The sequence below is a fragment of the Mesocricetus auratus genome, unplaced genomic scaffold (assembly GCF_017639785.1).
Source record: "Mesocricetus auratus isolate SY011 unplaced genomic scaffold, BCM_Maur_2.0 Super-Scaffold_100007, whole genome shotgun sequence".
Taxonomy (NCBI): Eukaryota; Metazoa; Chordata; class Mammalia; order Rodentia; family Cricetidae; genus Mesocricetus; species Mesocricetus auratus.
The window spans coordinates 95,360,197-95,378,458 of record NW_024429191.1 but is presented as its reverse complement, the minus strand read 5'-3'; the positions used below and the strand labels follow the sequence as shown (position 1 = coordinate 95,378,458).

At 57.7% G+C, this 18,262-nt stretch overlaps 1 protein-coding gene across 9 annotated transcripts in view; it reads left to right on the top strand.

Annotated features, from left to right (window-relative positions):
* Rbfox3 (RNA binding fox-1 homolog 3) overlaps positions 1–18,262 on the top strand; it is a 420,524-nt gene extending 402,262 nt beyond the window's left edge. For 5 of the 9 annotated variants that reach the window (XM_005069842.4, XM_040750135.1, XM_040750134.1 and 2 more), the window contains exons 5-14: positions 2,110–2,250; positions 4,254–4,307; positions 5,063–5,155; positions 6,465–6,525; positions 10,826–10,879; positions 10,983–11,115; positions 11,566–11,746; positions 12,725–12,789; positions 13,808–13,886; positions 15,347–16,856. In XM_005069842.4, the coding sequence (XP_005069899.1) occupies positions 2,110–2,250; positions 4,254–4,307; positions 5,063–5,155; positions 6,465–6,525; positions 10,826–10,879; positions 10,983–11,115; positions 11,566–11,746; positions 12,725–12,789; positions 13,808–13,886; positions 15,347–15,391 (906 nt within the window). In that variant the 3' untranslated portion in view covers positions 15,392–16,856. Of the gene's footprint in view, positions 1–2,109; positions 2,251–4,253; positions 4,308–5,062; positions 5,156–6,464; positions 6,526–10,825; positions 10,880–10,982; positions 11,116–11,565; positions 11,747–12,724; positions 12,790–13,807; positions 13,887–15,346 lie in introns of all 9 variants that reach the window. The other 4 variants (XM_013113354.3, XM_021227040.2, XM_021227039.2 and 1 more) reach the window with 4 other exon arrangements.

Below are 18,262 nucleotides of genomic sequence, written 5' to 3'. Positions count from 1 at the left end.
GAAGCCCCAGAACAGCCCTGGAGAGTCAGTCAGCTCCTGCAGAGACAGCCTGCTGCCCTGTGTTGCCCCACAGACGTGGACCTGGTGCCTAACAGACCAAACACACACCCTCCTGCCCGCTGAGGCTGTTCCTGCTGCCTGTGTCTTCCTGCCCAAGCCCAGTTCCCTTCACTGGGCTTCCGGGCAGTGTTAGCAAGCCCCAAGCAGTAACTCCCCAGCTTGCCAAGCCTGAGACATCTGACTACCCACTGCCTCTCAGAGGCGCGGGGGTCAGGCTGCCATACCTACAGTTCCAGCATGGGGCTGAGAAGGCCTGCATTGACCAAGATTGCTCAAACACAGGTGGCTGGTTTGCTGAGATAGACGTGGGGCTGTCCACATGGGCAGGGGGGAAAGGGGGGGTTCCCCTGCCCGTATCTGTGCCGTGTATTTAACTTCCCAGTGCCGCAAGGCTGAGTTGCATCTGCAGGACATTTGCAAATAAACTCCGCTGCAACCGCGGGCCTCCCAAGCCACCCCAGCTGGTATCTGGCCTCTGGGAGCTGTCACCTGGGTCTTCTTGCTCTGGCTGTCTAGGGCGCTTGCTGCCTGAAGCCTAGTCGGAGCCTCTTGGTTGAACGCGGGAGTGTAAGGGAATAGTCTGCCTCTCCAAAGGAGACAGGAAGACCAAAGAAAGAGCCACTCAAGCTGGAGCCTGGAGGCCCACCCCTTGCCACTTAGACATGGCAAGGCCTTGGGGAGACTGTCCATTTGGGCTCCATCTTCTTCAGCTACAGCACAGACCCAAGCAGTGTAACCTTGGGCATGGCTTTTCTGACCATCCCGCCTCCATGGGACCCATGCCTTCAGCATTCCTGGGATACAGTCTATCCTGAAATAGCCCGAGAACACCGGCACTTCCTGGAAGCCTGTGGGAAAGGAAGGCCGAGCCTCAAACCGCCCCCCCCCAGCTGCCTCTGCTCCTTGGGCCGCAGTGGGAACGATGGTGACTAACCCTAACCCCTGTACTGTCCAGCACCTCCACCTCTGCCCCCGAGAGACGCAGAGCTCACTGGATGTATTTTGGAGGTGATCCCTCAAAACCACAGGGGCCAGAGGGCATTGGCACTGGGAGAAAGCCATCAGAAGGTGTATTCTTAGCCGGGTGTTGCCACGTAGCTGATCTCAGCCCCACTTGGAGAACAGGGACAATAGCATAAAGGAACCCCGGGATGGGAGCTGGGGCACCCACCCCCTGTGTGTGCCACCCCAGAGCGCCTGTCCTGGACACTAAGGTTTTGGGGATGAGTGGAAAACTAGGTAGGCTGACAAGTGTGTCACCTACGAGCCTGGCCGTGAACATGAAGACCTCAGGCCTGGGCATCCTGGAGATGAACTCCGCCACCTTGGTTCACATACCCACTCACCAGCTGGCGCTGAGGAAGTGCTGGTCAGTCTGTCTTTGCTGCCACCGCCGCCGATGAATCTGAGAGTGAGTAGGGCTGAGATCCAGCCTCGCTGAAGATGTCTAGGAAGCCTGAACCTCAGGCGCATCCCCAGTCCTCCTGCGTGAACTCAAGGATGGTGGGCTTGAAACCCGAGTCCTTTCAGGCTTCCCCCCAGCCGGTGTTTAGCCTAAATGAGGACAGACTGGTCCTGACAACTAGAGCAGCCCCTGTGCCTTGAGTGAAGCAGCAATGACCTCGTGGGGTCAGGAGGAGCCTTGGGAGTACGCGGCCCAACACGGCAGCACCCTGCCGATAACTACCCAGGAAGCCCGTCATAAAACCAATCCGATTCTGACGCCAGAAGGGGCCTCCGCTCTCCCAGTAGTACTGGGTTAAAAGGCCACTGAGGGTGGCACTCAGTAGAAAGGGTCGTGCCTAGGCAGCCCCGCAGCAGACCCTGCCAAGGAGGCCTGAGCCTGTCCTGACAGGAGAGAGGTGCTCTCATGGGCTCACCGGGACAGAAAAGGTGGGGCCTCAGTCTGGTTGCCATTTGAACCTTGAGGATTTGTCCTGCCGGAGTTCTCTTGGGGATCGCTGACCCAGGGGTGGAAAGGGTTGGGACAGAGAGAGGGGGTGGGCCCACACAGTCTGCAGGCCCGCCTTACGAGTCTTCTCTCGGCAGCAGGCGGATGAGGCAGCGCAGACAGACAGCCAGCAGCAGCTCCACTCTTCAGACCCCACGGAGAAGCAGCAGCCCAAACGACTACATGTCTCCAACATCCCCTTCCGGTTCAGGGACCCCGACCTGCGGCAAATGTTCGGGGTGAGTGTGCACCCGCCTGCTCCTCTGTCCCCCACCCCATTGCAGGGAGTCTGTGCCAGGAGGAGGCAGGGTCCCCGGTTCTTCTCATTTGAGTCAGCCCTCCCCTGGCAGAGTACAAGAGGCAGGTAGCCAAATTTACAGTAGGGGTTTGGTGAGGGCTGCCTCTTCACTCGCATGCCACCAGTCTCCAAGGGCCATAGAGTCCTCTGGGCCCCAACAGCCTGCCTAGAGGCAGATTTCTGCTCCAGAGAGGAAGATGCCTGGAGGGGCGGCAGCCTGATCTCCTGGCCTTACACAGTTTCAGCCTCTCCTGTGCAGCTAGGCTCCCCTCTTCCAGGCTGGGTCCTGGCTTCCCAGGGGAGGAGCAACTTGCAAATACAATTGATTGGAACCAAGCAGGCAACAGTGCCCTTCCGTGGTCCTCTGAGTGTGGCCCTAGATTTTGCATCCCTGGGCTCCAGAGAGGGTAGCACTATTACAGCCCCTCAAATCTGGGCTGGAGCCTGTGGGGGCTGGGGCTGCCGTGGAGGAGGCGCCTGGGGACTACGGGACAGCTTCTTGAGCTCCTCGGCCAACCTTGGCTGCAAAGGACCGTATGACTTGCCTGTGTCCCTTCTCTCTGTCTCCGCCCTGGCCTCAAGTCCCCTCTCTCTCTGGCCAGCACCTGTTCCCTTTTTTACCGCACAACCCCTGCTCAGCCTGTCTCACACAGCAGGAGAGAGCAGAGTGCCTCTGAGCAGCCCTCGGGTGACCCTAGAATTGCACTCCTGACCTCGGGGTGGGTCTCGCTGGATCAGTGGGAACCGTCAGATGATGAGGTTGCCCAGCCCTCCTAATCTGGGGTTTTGGGGGGACTCTGAAATTCTCTGAGCCTGGGCCCCTTGCATTAAACAGCTGCCACTATAGACAACCACGGACTGGGGCCCTCAGCCTGCAACCTAGTCACAGGGTCCTGACAGACAAGTAGAAACTAAGTGTCACATTTTTGTACAGAATGAGGTAAAGGGTTCCCCTCTCCTCAGAACCTGCAGACAGGGCCCTATAGCTACCTGCCCCCCCCCCCCCCGCCCTCCAGGCCCTCTTACCCTGTGTCAGGAATGTGCAAGGTGAGGAGAGGCCCATCAGTTGCTGGCCCAGGAGGCTAAGGGTCTCACGGGTGTTGTGTGGAGCTGTGGGTCACGTGTTCATGGTCTCCCATACCACCGAGGGAGACAAGGCTGACCACGGAGACTCCAGGCTAGCTATGAGACAGGAAGGGATCATCCAGAGCCAAAGCAATGTATCCTAGCTGGCGGGGCATCCTGTACCAGCAGGAGGCCTGGGTTCCAACACACAGCACAGGGGCAAACAGTACTGGGTCCCAGGAGTCACCAGTATAAGGATTTGTGCCCCCACACCCAGTCCTATCCCTGGTCCCCTGGTCCCTGGTCCTTCACTCTTTTTTTTTTTTAAGATTTTATTTATTTATTATGACTACAACATCCTGCCTCCATGAATGTCTGCAAGCCAGGAGAGGGCAACAGATCTCATTACAGATGGTTGTAAGCCACCATGTAGTTGCTGGGAATTTAACTCAGGACCTCTGGATGAGCAGTCAGTGCTCTCTCCAAACCGGTCCTTCACTCTTAACATCTTCTACTTGCCAACTCCCACCTCCGAGGGGCCTGTCCCTTGTCCCAATCAAGGATTCTGATTGGTCATCTCAACTGCCATTTCCTGGCCAGCATAGGACCCTCCCCTTCTCCACAAGCCCATTCAAGCAAAGGCCTCTCAGCGGATTAAGGACGGCACTAATTAATACCTTGGGCATTCCACCCCTGGTGCTATGACGCATACTCCCTAAGGAAGACAAAGACCTCCACAGGCAGAAGGGAGGGCGTCCCTGGGGTCCTCTTGCCCTGAGCCTGGTGGCTGGCATCTTGGGAGGGGAAGGGATAAGGCTGCTGGTATCCTAACCCCTTTCTCCCATCTTCCACCTCTCGCCCCCCCCCCTGTCTCTGCAGCAATTCGGGAAAATTTTAGACGTGGAGATCATTTTTAACGAACGGGGCTCCAAGGTGGGTGCCGCACAGAGGCCGCCACCATTACAGCGCGCCGGCTGTAGGTCCCGCCAGGCTAACGTGTGAAATGTGCGTTTCGTTCCTGGAGAGCTTCGCGCCCGCTCGCCCGCTCGCTCGCTCGCCCGCCCGCCCGCCCGAGGACCCCTGAGCCACACGGGTGCTTGCACTCCCTGCTCTTCTGCCCCCCTCCGCCCCAGCTGTCTGTTGTTGCTGCCAGGCTGCGTCTCCTCTTTCGGGCTGCCAGGGCCTCCTGCTCGCACCCCAGAGCCCCACTGCCCCCAGCCCCGGGCCTGGGTCCCTAAGCCCATCCAACCACTCACAACCCTGGAGGCTTGTGGGAGGGGCTGCAGAGTCTGTAGATCGGGAGGGCACCCGGCAAAGAAGAGCTCTGCTCCCCTCTCCAGAAAGACCCTCCCCCTCCACACATACACACACCCTGGGGCTCCCAGAGCAAAGGTGGGGATGCTGTTCCCCATGGAGCCCAGTCTCAGCCCCGCACCCCGAGGGGTTATAGTGGCAGTCATGGCCCCTGGCTGGGTTAGCATCTCTTTGGCCTGTCCTCCTGGGAGGTGTCAGACATGGTGGCCTCAGGCCCTGCCCTTGCCTGAGGCTGTCTCCTAGTGCTGGCACCAAGACAGACTTCTGACACCTCTCCACCTGACTCGCCCCCCTCTCTCTCCCTCCCCCTCCCCCTCTCCTCTACTTCCCTTTTCTCATCCTGTCTTCTCCTGTCTGTCCTCCTCTGCTCACAGGGTTTTGGGTTTGTAACTTTTGAAACTAGCTCAGATGCTGACCGAGCCCGGGAGAAGCTGAATGGGACGATCGTAGAGGGACGGAAAATTGAGGTGCTGAGATAAGTGTGTGGCGGGCCGCGCAGCAGGGCAGGGAGGTGCTGGGCAGCGTGCCCCAACCCCTGGGCCCCCCACCAGCCCGGCAGCGGCTGCCCATCCTACAAAGGGCCCAACAGGGGACTCACTCTAACCGGAGGCAGAGCCGCCCTGACCCGGCCTCCCAACCTCCAGCTTCTCAGCTGGGCCTAGCACCTGTAACTCTGGCCGGGCGGAGGCTTGAGGCTCCCCACCTCCCCACCTCCTTCTGTCCTTTCCTCCTGCAAGAGGCCTGTCCCCATCCACTCACAGGGAGGGCTCCGGAAAAACACGGGGGGGGGGGGGGGGAGGCAGGAGGTCTCAAGAGCTGTGGACGGAGCAGCCTGTCCCTGACAAAGAGGGTCCGCCCACCAGGCAGCCTCAGCTGCCACCCCTTGTTGAGTAGAAGCAGAAGTGACAGCCGCTGGCCAAAGGCTAGCAGTGAGCAGAGCCAGGTGGGGCTGCCCAGGCACCCTATTCTCCCTTGTAGGTTCCTCGGTGTGGCTGCGGGGTCCAGAGCCGGGCTCCCCCCGGGAGGCCTGGAGCAGCAGGGACTATGACAAAAGAGGGGCCTGGCACCGTAGAAGTTAAAGGGACTCCAACACCCCTGACCCAGTCCGGTGCCCAGTGACTCTGAGACCTCTGCCCAGGCTGCTAGGCTCACACGTACAAGTGTAGATGCTGTGTGCAGCCCAGACCTCTTCCTTGGGCATTGCCTAATTCATTCCTGCCTCCCTCGCTCCCATTTGGGCCTGCCTCTGTCCTCTGCATCACTGCCCCTCCCCCAGGCAATCTGGCTAAGCCTTACATATCTGGTAAACAGGACCTAGTTAGTCCCTGGGTTCTGTCTTTCTAATGCTTCCCTTACCCACCTTGCCCCCCCAATAGCCCCCTCAGAAAGTTCCATACTGCAGAGAGGTCAAAGACCCTGACCCAGGAGAAGAGCTTGCTTGCCCGTGGTGGTCGGAGTAGCCATCCTGTGCGCGCGCGCGCACGCGCGCGCACACACACACACACACACACACACACACACCTAGGAAGGTCTTGGCAACCATCTGGAAGAGAATAGCAAGGAGCCTGGCCTGCTAACAGGCCTGGGACTATCTCCAAGGGCCCCTGCTTGCCAGCAGTGTTGGTAAGCACCAGTGTGGGCCCAGCTAGATATCAGCTTAGGAGCCTCAGTGGCCTTCCTCCACAGAGGCCACACCCCGAGGGTAAAACCAGGGCAGCTGAGGGTCCCCAATGAAGCTGACTCACTCACTCACTCACTCTCTCTGTCTCTGGACAGGTTAATAATGCCACAGCCCGGGTCATGACCAATAAGAAGCCTGGGAACCCGTATGCCAATGGTGAGAACCCAAGACTCCCAGCATGCCTCAGGGGCTGGAGCAGAAGCCTGGGGAAACTGAGGCAGCCTTCCTGCCTCTAAACCATCGCCCGCATCTGGTGTCCGAGCCTTCCCGCTTTCGTCCTGTCAGAGAGGAGTGGTCAGCTGAGGCAGACAGCTGGAGCCAACCCTCCCCACCCCCACAGCTGGAGTCTCCAGTCAGTGCCCCTGAGCTTTCCCAAGCGTCCCAAGCATCCACAGCTCCCAGGGGCTGTATAGAAAGGCAGGGGGTGCAGATAAATAAACAGTGGGGACTCCCTGGAAGACTAGTGTTGAGTCTAGAGGGCCCTGTGGTCTAGTGCAGTGTCCTCACTCACAGGACAAGGAAGAGGGGGTTAGGGACTTCGTTCAAGCTTCTAGACATCCCTGAGCCCCAATCGTTTCATCTGAAAAACAGCAATACTGAGGGCTGGGGTTGTGGCTCAGCCGGCAGGATATTTGCCTGGCATGCACAGACAGAGCCAGCCCTGAACCACTCACTCTTCGTCACACAAACCCCAGGTGATGGTACACAGCTATAATCCCAGCGCTTGCGAAGTAAAGGCAGAAGGATCAGAAGGTCACGACCAGCTTGGGCCACATGAGACCCTTCATCCATTGCCTAGAGCTGGGGAAAGACCTCTAAGGGCCACCCAGGGCTGGGGACACAGGTGTCAGGGGAAAAGAGTGTGTCCCTGGGACTCCGGAGGTGTCGGCTACAGCTCCCAGCTGTCCTGCACTGTGAGTGGACTGTGTGGCTGCGTGTGCGTGCACACCTGCTGCACCTGTGTGTGCACACCTGCTGTGTGTGCACACCTGCTGTGTGTGTGTGTATGTGTGTGTGTGTGTGTGTGTGTGTGTGTGTGTGTGTGTGTGTGTGTGCGCGCGCGCGTGCGCCCTTTTCCTCCAGTCTGCCGGTGCTGGCGGCTGGCTCCACCGAGACTTTTTAGAAGGTTGCCAGCGAGAGGTCTGCCCTGAGGGTAGCTGGCTGTGTGGCAGAGCCTCTTCTAGCCTACTGGGGAGCAGTGTCTGTAGATGGAGGTGTGGTACCACTCGCAGACAGCACAGTGACCCACCTCTGCATGGAGGTAGATGGACCACATTTCAGCTGCCCCTTGACTTCCGCAATGGGTCATACACAGGGCTGGATGCTGCACCAGTGCAGAGAACCTGGAGGCAGGAACCAAAGCAGAGGCCATGGAGTAGCGCCGCTTATTGGCTTGCTAGCCCTGCTTACCCTGCCTGCCTTCTCAGACCGTCAGGGCCCACCTGAGTGGGGCAGCACGGACCCCTCCACATCAATCACTGATCAAGAAAATGCCCCACCCAGCTTTGCCTACAGGCTAATGCAATGACCAGGTCATTTTCTAACTGAGGCTTCCTCATCCCAGGTGACTCCGGCTTCTGTCAAGTTGGAAGGAAAAAAACAAACAAACAAAATCCCAGCCAGCACAGATGGAGACTCTGGCCAGTTCCAGCTTAGGACTGGGTGTCAAAGAATTCTCTCTGCTTTTGCAGGGGTTTGGTTCTCTCAAAGTTCTGAGTGTCCTGGATTTACCCGAGTCCCTAGTGAATCCCGGCCAGTTTGTGCTAGCTGGCACTTAGCCCAGGTGGTGAAAGGGTAGTCCTTTTTAAGGGGGACAAGATGGGTTTGCGGGTGCTGTGATTTGGCAGTGGCCATCATGGGGGCAGCCCTCCTGACAACGGAGCTTGTCCTGAGATCCACAGCTCAGACACACTTGACCCCACAGCATCCCAGTCAGCCACCACATTTTCACCACCATTAGATTGACAAAGTCCTTTCTTGGTTTCCTTTTTCTGGGTTTCTGTTTGTTTGTTTGTTTTGTTTTGTTTTGAGACAGAGTTCCTCTGTGTAACATCCCTAGCTATCCTGGAACCATCTCTGTAGACCAGGCCTTGAACTCACAGAGATCCGCCTGCCTCTGCCTCCCGAGTGCTGGGACCAAGGCGTGTGCCACCGTGCGGCAGCCCCTCTTTAATATCTGGATATTCTAATGGGCTCAAGAACTTGAGCTTGGTCCTCGGCCGTAAGCTCCTGATGTGCACTCTGGGGTAAGTGGGCACAATGATCTAGCCATTGTGGACACCTGCCACTGTGTGAGCCATGGACCCTGGTCTAGGTCCTAGGGGCAGAGTCATGACATCCACTAGAAAGTCTGTCTCCGAAGCCAGCCACCTGCGCCGAGTGGCTACTGTCTACAGCCACTGCACACTGGCTCTGGCCAGCAAAGGGACCAGTTGGCTCCTGTGGATCCACAGGGACTGGGCAGTATGGCAGCTGTAACACAGCTGAGCCCCTTTCTGCTCTCCACCCAAGAGTCTTGAGTCTCACCACCGTCTGGGTAGATGGGAAGAATCTAGGAGTTTGATGCGAAGAATAAGCCCAGGTCCAGCCAGCTCTGTTCTTTGCTGGCTCCTCTGGGTACTGATGCTGGCTGGTGTCAGGGAGTGAGAGAGACAGAAAGCTCTGCTCATCCTGCTGTCGGAGAGCTACACGGGCTTCAGAGGAACGGCCCTGGGTTCACTGTGGCATGACCAAGGGGGAGGGCGTTGGCTCATGAGAGCATGAGAGCCTTAATTAATGCCGGCCAGTACTCTCAAGTTCATCATGGGGAGTGTTGAGGTCCCCACTGCAGGAAACAAGCCCTCCAGGTGTTACCAGGTACCCTACTTAACAGTGGACAAAATAGTCATTCAGGTGTGTCCTCTGGCTGTCTCTGTTAGCCTGTGGGGTTCCATTCCAGCAGAGCCAGCGGGCAAGTAGACATTCTCAGGTCCAAGTGTCCAGGACCCCCGGGACAGGATGTAGCCCCTGACTCTCCTCTTCCAGGATAGACCCAAAAGAACCAAGAAAGAAGCCTAGGGAAGGTGGGACCCAGACCAGCCTGAGGGTTCTACTCCTGGAAGATGAGATCTTAGGGGTTATCTCCCCAGATTTCTTCCCTGTTGATCTTAGCTGTATGGAAGATTCCAGAACACTGGCCACTTTAGACACAAGGTGGTGGAAAATGCTTAGTCTAGCGTAGGTGGATGGGATGACTGAATGCTCCACACGGTTCCCGCCTGCTCACCCGCCCTCCTGTGGGGCTGTTAGAGCTGGGCTTAGGAACTTACACGTGCAGTTCCAGTGGCTCAGGCCCTCCCTGCCCCTCCCCATCATGCATGCAAATAAGGAGTGCGTGCAGGTGAGACCTGAGTAAATGAGGGTGTGGGCTGATCCTCCTCCACCTGTCTGACCTGCAGACGCTGGAGTCCAGTTGGCTCCTGAATCCCAGCGGGAAGAAGACTGCCCACCTGGAAGAAAGGAGAGGTGGGGGGGGGTCCCTGTAGTCCAAGGGAGAAGTCAGGAAGCCCATCTGGCTTGAGAGTGCAGGTTTGCAACCTGCTCTTACACACACACACACACTACCAATCTGTGAGTGTAAAATGGAGAGGCTGTAACGCCTGCCCCGTGTATGATGAGAACCTCAGGAGTTAACAGAGTATTTTTGGCACACTCCAAGCGCACGGGACCTATTAACCATCATCACATCTCTTTAACATTTTATTTAGGGTGTGTGTGTGTGTGTGTGTGCAAGCATGTTGTAGCATGTGTGGAAATCAGAGAACAACTTGCAAGAGTTGGTTTCTCTCCTTGCACCATGTCGGTCCAGGGACTTGAACTCTGGTCACCAGGTTTAGTGGCAAACACCTTTACCCGCTGAGCCATTTTGCTGACCCTGTCACGATTCTTCTCTTCCTTCCTCCCCCCTTTCCAAGCACCCTACAGAAGAACTAGAGATAAGAGGAGGGTGGGAAACCCCTCACTCTCCAGGGAAGGGACCCCAGGAACCTTAGAGCAGCAGGGACACTTTCAGGCAGGATATGAAGACCCCAAACAGTGAACCATTAGTCCCAGTTGTGGATACAGATGTTTTCAAGCTGTGTCTCCCCTTTCCAGTGCCCCCCAAGTTTCCGACGCCCCCAGAGTAAGAGTGCCCAGGAGCAAGCTGGGGGAGGGCACACTGCAGGGGGAACCCAAGAACCCAGTTGATGGACCAGAGTGGGGGTACCTGTCATTCCTCTCCAGTAGCAGGTGGTTATCATGTGGGGAGACGGACCTGGCTTGATGCCCAGTCCTGGGCAGGGTCCTGCCCTTTGCAGAGGCCAAGTGGTGAAGTAGCCCCATCGGCCTGGGCTGTTTACTGCCTTTGGAGGTCCCAGGAATAAGAAGAGGTGGCACTAGGCTTGGGAAGCCAGTGACTCTGTTCTTTCTGTTGTAGGCTGGAAGCTAAACCCTGTAGTAGGGGCAGTCTACGGGCCTGAGTTCTATGCAGGTAAAGCGGAGGGACAGGGGCAGGTCGGGTGGGCTGAGGCAGGGCGAGCGGGGCTGTAAGCCCTGGTCTCTCTTCACTCCTCTCCCACGCCCTTTTCCTACAGTGACCAGTTTCCCCTACCCCACCACGGGCACCGCCGTCGCCTACCGGGGCGCACACCTGCGGGGCCGGGGCCGGGCTGTGTATAACACCTTCCGAGCTGCACCTCCTCCGCCCCCCATTCCGACTTACGGAGCGTGAGTACCTTGGAAGGGGAGGCTGAAGGAAAACCGGGGAGCATGGGAGGCAGCCCTGAGAAGTTAAGGGGGCTCAGCAGCCCTTCCAGAACTGGGGGGGGGCGGGACAGAAGAGTAGGGACCCCAGAACCCAGCACTGCAACTGCCTGCCTGCATCATCAACCCCCACCCCAGGGGACACCTCCAGGGCTCGCTGGCCTCTAAGGGGTCATTTAGCACCCACATGTCATCCGGATGCTAAACAGGGCCTGTGTTAGCCCTTGGGTCCAGCAAGGGCCTTCTGGGAGCCCTCTCTGGTCCCTTGCCTGGGGTCCTGCCCTCCCCTGCTGAAGGGGGTCAGCTGCCTGGGGGACAGAGGGGGAGGATGGCAGGAGTGGGCTGATGGGCCCCTGGGTTTTGGGAGAAAAGAGCTGACCAGCAAGGGTGTTACTCTATTGTTATACCAAACAGGGCACTGGAGCAAACGCTTGTTAAAATGCCAGTCCCGTGGGCGGGGCTGGCACCGTGCCCCCTCCCTCCTCAGCAGACACCGGAGCCGGCCTACCCCACCTCTCCAGCGTTCCCACCACTCTCTTGTCCGTTTGCTTCCAGGGTCGTGTATCAGGATGGATTTTATGGTGCTGAGATTTATGTAAGTGTAGCCCTGGGGAGGGAAGGGTGCAAGTCCAACATCCTGTTTGTGCCTGTGAGTGAGAAGCCCATCACGGCCTCACTCCTCCTGCCCCTCGGGCTCAGCGGGGGCACAGGCCATGGCCATTGCTAGTGGTTATCTCAGTAGTCCTATAAGCCTAAGGCACCCTGCCCCATGTGGCAGGGGATTATATGAGTGGCCCCTCCCGCTCCTAACCATGCTAGAACCAGCACCCTTGACCCGTGTGGAGGTTCCGAGAGAGACCAAAGGCAAGCCCTGGGTACTCATTATCCCTGGGCAAGGTCCTGTGCCTCCCTCTCCCTTTGAAACTATGCCCGTCACGTTCTGTGGCTCAGAACCCTCGGTGAGCATCCCCCACAATGAACCTGACTCTGCTTTGCCCCGGGCAGCTAGTTGCCTCTAGTTAACTACCCACTGTCTAAGGGATATCTGAACCAATCCCGTCAAGGTCCCCTCCATCCTCCCTGGTATCCAGGACTGGGTCCAGAGTCACCAGTGGGCTTCCTATGACGGTCAGATAGTGGCTGGTCTGTTGGTGGGTCTGTGGGCACTTGGTGCGTGCTGGGACCAGCATGCAGCCAGAGACATAACTGGTGCACATTAGTGTACACTGAAATTACAAATGATTGTGAGGACAGATAAGGAAGGAAGGAAGGAAGGAAGGAAGGAAGGAAGGAAGGAAGGAAGGAAGGACAAATGAATAGGCAACCCTGCTTCATCTTCAACACTACAGCCCTCAGACCTCCACAGACCAGGTCCCCAGTCCTGGACCACCTAAACCACACCAGGCTAAGTTGGGAGTGGAAAGTCGGACCAGGAGACCTGAGAAGGTCTGTAGCCCCTGCTGGGGGCCTGGCTCTGCTGGGTCTCTGTCCACCTCAGTTTCTCTGGCTCTGCCTCAACCTGAGTGAGCCCTACTGAGTCCATGTGTGTCTCTCCTTCCCACCTCCCCTGCAGGGAGGCTATGCAGCTTACAGATACGCTCAGCCCGCAGCCGCAGCCACCACAGCCTACAGCGACAGGTGAGGCTGGGAGCAGCAGGCAGGCGGCACAGGGGTGCTGGTGGGCTCTTTGGAGGGTGGGTTCAGACAGACAGGAAGCCCCACCCACCACTCAGGACCTGTGGGGGCCTGTGTCTGGTGAATGCAGGGCTGGAAGGAAAGCGGATCCAGACTGAGCTCAGAGATCCATGAACCAGCGGGGGGGGGCTGACTGGTTACTTCCTTCCATACATCTCGTGGAGCAGATAGAATACCCGAGTCTCAACCCAGGGGGTCTCACAGCTCTCAAGACCCCTTACCCTTGTAAGGGCGACTGCGTGCGAGCTCCATGTGGCCCCCGGAAACAACTTGTGTGTAGCTGGGAGCACCCAGCCCTCCCTCCGCCCAGCTGTGAGCTTGCCCCGTGGAGAAAGCTATGCTAGTTCGTCAGCAAGTCCTCACTGGAGGCCGAGCCTTGGCCTCTTTCCCTCACACTCTTGGCCCGGTGGCTTCAGAGCTCCTGTTTAGGTTATATGGTAGATTACAGAAAGCCGTCATTCACGTCCGTATGTCCGTCCATATGACCCCTCCCATAGCCGGTGGGTCCCTCCAACCCTTGCCTTCCTCAGAGTCTGTTTCCTACCTTTATGTGCGAGCATACAGGCTTCTGTGACACAGCCTCAGATTAGGCGAGCGGAAGGTCATCTGGGACCAATGCTGCTGGTCCCCATCCTCATCTCTCTCTTGGGTCAAACCCTTTCCCCAGCTCTCAGCCCTAGTTCTTGCTGGAGGCAGAGTCAAACGAACTTGCTAAGAACTCTATTCCCTCCTTGGGTCACCAAGCAGGGCACACTGGCCACCTAATGAAGGGGATGAACTGCTAAGTTCCAGAATCTTCTTTCCAAATAGGAAGGAAGGACATGCAGCTGAGAGGGTCTTACGGGGAGTGGCAGGGGGCGGGGGGCTCCTGGGAAGGGCGCTGGTCGGGGCTGGTCAGCTGTCACCTGCTTCAGCCGCCCGTCTCCTGTACCCTCTCCTCTCCCTCCCTGCTCTTCCCTAGTTATGGCAGAGTCTATGCAGCTACCGATCCGTACCATCACACCATCGGCCCCACAGCAACCTACAGCATCGGAACCATGGTAAGAACGGCTGCCAGTAACACGAGGAGGTCCGTCCTGCCGGGGGGATGGGTGGGACAGGAAGAGGCTGAGGCCTCCAGCCAGTGCCTAGCTCTGGAGAGTTGGGAAAAATCCATTGAGAGGGAGGGGCTTGCCTGGAAGGCAGGTTCAACCCTCCACAATGACCGGACCCCTGGGAAGGGTCCGGAACCCAGTGACCACAGTCCTGTCTCTGTCCTTCCATTCCTCCCTGCGGTGGCTGCAGAGGCCTGGCAGTTTGGGAACGTAGCCCATTCTTTCCTGGGAAGTGTCTGAGGTTAGCCCCCCACCCTCCCATTCTCCCATTCTCTCCCGGCACAGGGACTAAAAGACAGCAACCCTTTCCCATCAAACTCTCTTCCCAGACTACCCAGGCCTCCAGGGGCATGGCTTCCATCGGCCTCACCCACGGTTTCAGGGTGGGAGAATGGGCGGGCTGGAGTGTCCGTGTGCGTGTGTATGTGTGTATGTGTGTGCGTGTATGCCCAGATGTCAACGTAGCCCAGACCCTCTGTAGCCCAGTCTGTGTCCGGTGCACACCTACTTCCTGTGCCTTAGCGCCCCCCGCCCAGGGATGTTGATGTATGTTTCTAGCTTGCATCCAGCATCAAAGATGAAAACACTTGGGGGGCAGTAAAGAGAAAGAAAGCTGAGGGGCAACATGTTTTTTTTCTTCTCTACCTCCCTTGGTTTTTGATTATTCCCTTGAGATTTTTTTGTCTTTGTTGATTTTTTTTAGCAAGCCCCAGGCATCCTGAGCAGGAGGCCTGTGGGGGCTCTAGCTAAGAGGGTGCCGCAGCCACACAGGAAGCAACCCAGACCCAGGACTGCAGGCTGAAGGCCCAGGCTGCCTGCACAGCTCAGCCTCAAGGCAGCTAGCTAAACACTGTGATCGACTCACAGGCCCCTCTTGGCTACGGCTTATTTCCGAGGCCTGGGAGGCATTCTCCGACTACTTCCTTCCATTTCCTGCAAAACTCCGGGAGGGGGGTGGGAACAAGATTCCACAGAAACCTCTCTGGCAGGACACAGAGCCCAGCCTAGCAGGGCCTAGTAGACCCAGATGGCCAGTAGGAGCCGTGTCGGCGGAGAAAGCTGACTAGCCCCGTAGGCACGAGGGGATAGCTCCACCAGAGGGCACAGTGGGCCCAGCTGAAGGCCCAAGAAGTGACCCCAGAGACAGTATAGAAGTCTGCAAGGGACGATCACCCCTCCCAGTCCCAAGACCACCATGGAGGAGCGGTTGCTATGACAACCGGAAACCCATTCTTCCCAAAGAAATACTGTGGGGGGGAAAGAAAGTGGGATTAGCTATTTCTTTCTTTTTTCTTTTTCTTTCTTTCTTGTTTTGGTTTTCCTTATTTTTTTTTCCTTTTTGATTTTTTTCCTCCCAATACCAAAAGATGGTACTGATTGGCTGTTTTTCATCTTTGATGTTGCAGGCTAGCCTCTGCCGAGGAGGGTACAGCCGCTTCACCCCCTACTAGCAAGAGACCCCCTCACAGCATTCACACCACTGCTTATTCCAAACCAAACCCTTCAGTCCCAACACCAGATACAGCCACCAGGAGGACAGTGCGCCCCTCCCGGTCAGCGACAAGCGCCGCTGACCCTCTGCGACTCTAAAGTCCATAGATTTTCATTTTACCTCCAGCCAGCTGGTCTCCCCACCCCACCCGTGCTGGTGTGTGTGTCTCTGACCCTGGTTTTCCCGTATGTCTGAACCTTGGTTCCCTATCTTGACGTTGTTGATGTTACACAAGCCACTTCAGGTACGGTATGCATACAGCCGGGGGGGACGACAAGTTTGTCCTGCCAGGGCCGTGCCTATGTCTCAGGGCAACACGGGCCCTCAGAGCTCCAGAAGTGCCACCAAGCCTCCCTCAGAGCCACCTCAGCCAACCCCTGCAGGCCTGGCCACCCCCGTGCTTGGTGACTAGCTCTAGGCCTAGTCAACGGGTTTCCCAAGTGGGAGGGGGGGACCCTCCATCCACCTTTCTCTAGGAATGTCAGGAGCAGCTGCGGCCCTCTAGAGCAGCTGCGGCCCTCTGGACTTCCGCTCAGCTGAAGCTAATGTGTCTATTAAAGTTTACTACCCTCCTGTTAAAGTAGTCACAAGCACGCTGTTCTGTGCACATACTGCTGTGGTCACCCCAGCTCTAGAATTCCTTCTGGGAATGTCCCTGACCCTGGGTCACCCTGCATTGATGGACCTGGAGACCCTCCCTGAGCCTGGCCCGCCTCCTCAGGCATTTGGAGCTGATAGATGGCTCTGGGTATTTGTCCTTGACCTACAGAGCTACCCCCCACCCATCCCAAGACTCGACATACCTTTTGTCAAGGCCCATCGCAGGAGAGGGAAGGGTTGCAGTAGTCAGGCCAGGGTCACGTGCCCGCGTCCTTCCTCCAGCCTTCCTCCAGCCACTCCAGCCTCTGTTAGCATACGCGTGCCTCTGTGGCCTGTGGGGACCCACCTAATTCTACTGCCTAGGGTCCCTGAAAGGATTGTCAGTTGGTACCTGAGGTCAGGCCAAGAGCTCCGGCCAGAACTAGCAGGTGCTGGCCCCTCCTCGACTCAGGGGGGGGGTTCAGGACCACAAGGTGACCAAAGCTGTTAGCCCCGTAGCAGATAGAGCCCTGCTCCCTCCCCTGCCCTGTTCTCCGCCATGCCCTACCACCCTCCACCAGGTCTGATTATCTTCCACACGCAGCCCTGCCCATTCCTACAAGATGGTCTGCTTTAGCTGGTGGTGGGGGAGGAGGGACGGCTTTAGGGGTACTGTGGCTTCAGGTTGGACCCCGACCACAGGCGCGGGGGTCCCGTGTGCTGCAGCCACCTCTTTCTGTTTCTGTTGTAGTGAAACCTTCCACCGTCTCCTTCTCGGACCATGAAGGGCAAAAACAAAACAAAACAAAAAACAAAACAAAAAAATCACAAAACAAAAAACAAAACAAAAAAAAAGTTAAGATCCAAGCAGCAACAACAACAACAAAAAGTTCCAACCAAACCAAGAGGCATCCAACCAAGCCCAAGTCCACGTCTGGCGTATGCCCGCACCGAGGGAGCTCGTCCCCCAGGGGGCGCTGGAGAGTGGCCTTGCCTGGCCGGCGGTGCAGTAGGGATGCTGCCTCCAGGCTCTGGGGAAGACCTGGAGGGGGAAATGTGGCCCGTGGGTGTGGGGCGGGGGAGGGGGTCTCGGGTATCTCTCCAGTCTTCCTTTCCCACCCTGCTCCCCAGGCAGGGGGGTTCCTAGGATGGAGCAGGCCCCTGAGAAGGAGCAACCAGATGACTTGGGCTATCGCCTGCTGAGCCCTGGAGGGGCTGGGGGCAGTTGGGGGCCAGTGGCTTGTCACTTAACCCAGGTCTCCAGCCTGGCCTCATTGAATGTGCTGCCAGTGCCGTCAGCTGTCCAACCAGCCGCCCTGGGGATCCAATTCCCGATGCAAAGGGCTGACATGGCCCCAGAACTCTTGGGGCGCCCCATGCTCCGCTCCCCTATGTGAGAAAGCTTCCCGCTACAGAAGACAAAGGACGCCCAGCCAGCGGGGACCCAGTCCTCATGCTGAGATGGTCGGCAGGTGGGCCCTGGAGCACAGGACTCCTATGTAAGTGGCAGCCTTCCTGAAGAAGGCGCCGCCGTGGGCTCCAGTGCCAGCCTCAGCTGCCTGCTAGGACTCCTCCCCGCTCCCTTCTGTAGGCTCAGATGTGCTGGGGGACAGGGGAAGAGAGATGGGCCAGCCCTGGGCTGCACCTCGAGGTTGGGAGTCAAGGTGCTGTGGGTCTGGAGGACCACAGTCAGAGCAGGACCCATGGGGAAGGCAAGGAAAGGGCAAGGTCTGGGCTGGCCCCGCCACGGGGAAGGCCAGCAGGGCTGCGGGAGGGGGGGCCCTTTGCTCCCTGGGCAGGTGTGGTGGGAGTCACGGGGACGCAGCGGGCCCAGTGGATGGTACAGGGGACAGACAGGTAGCAAGAAGCCCCTGGCAAGGCAGGGATAGGTGGAGTAGGGTTAACAGCAAAAAACAGAAACCATGGCTCCCGACGCGGCACCTCGAAATACATCACCTCACTTTCTATCCAGCATCAGCCACCGAAGCTATGGAAACGGCCCCTCCTTTTCTATTCCTGTTGTACATAGCCCCGCGCCTGCCTCCGGCTCTGTCCTTGGTACAGGGCCCCTCGCCTTCTGCTGTTTCGGACCCTTTTCCCACAGCAGCTCGGAACCCCTCCTCCCGGCCCCTCTCCCCCAGGACTGCAGCCGAGCCCCAGGCTTCCTTTCTTACCATTCGGTATGCTTCCACGGTGTGACCATTCAAATTAGCAGTATTATTATTAAGATTAATAAAGATTTCTTTCTTCA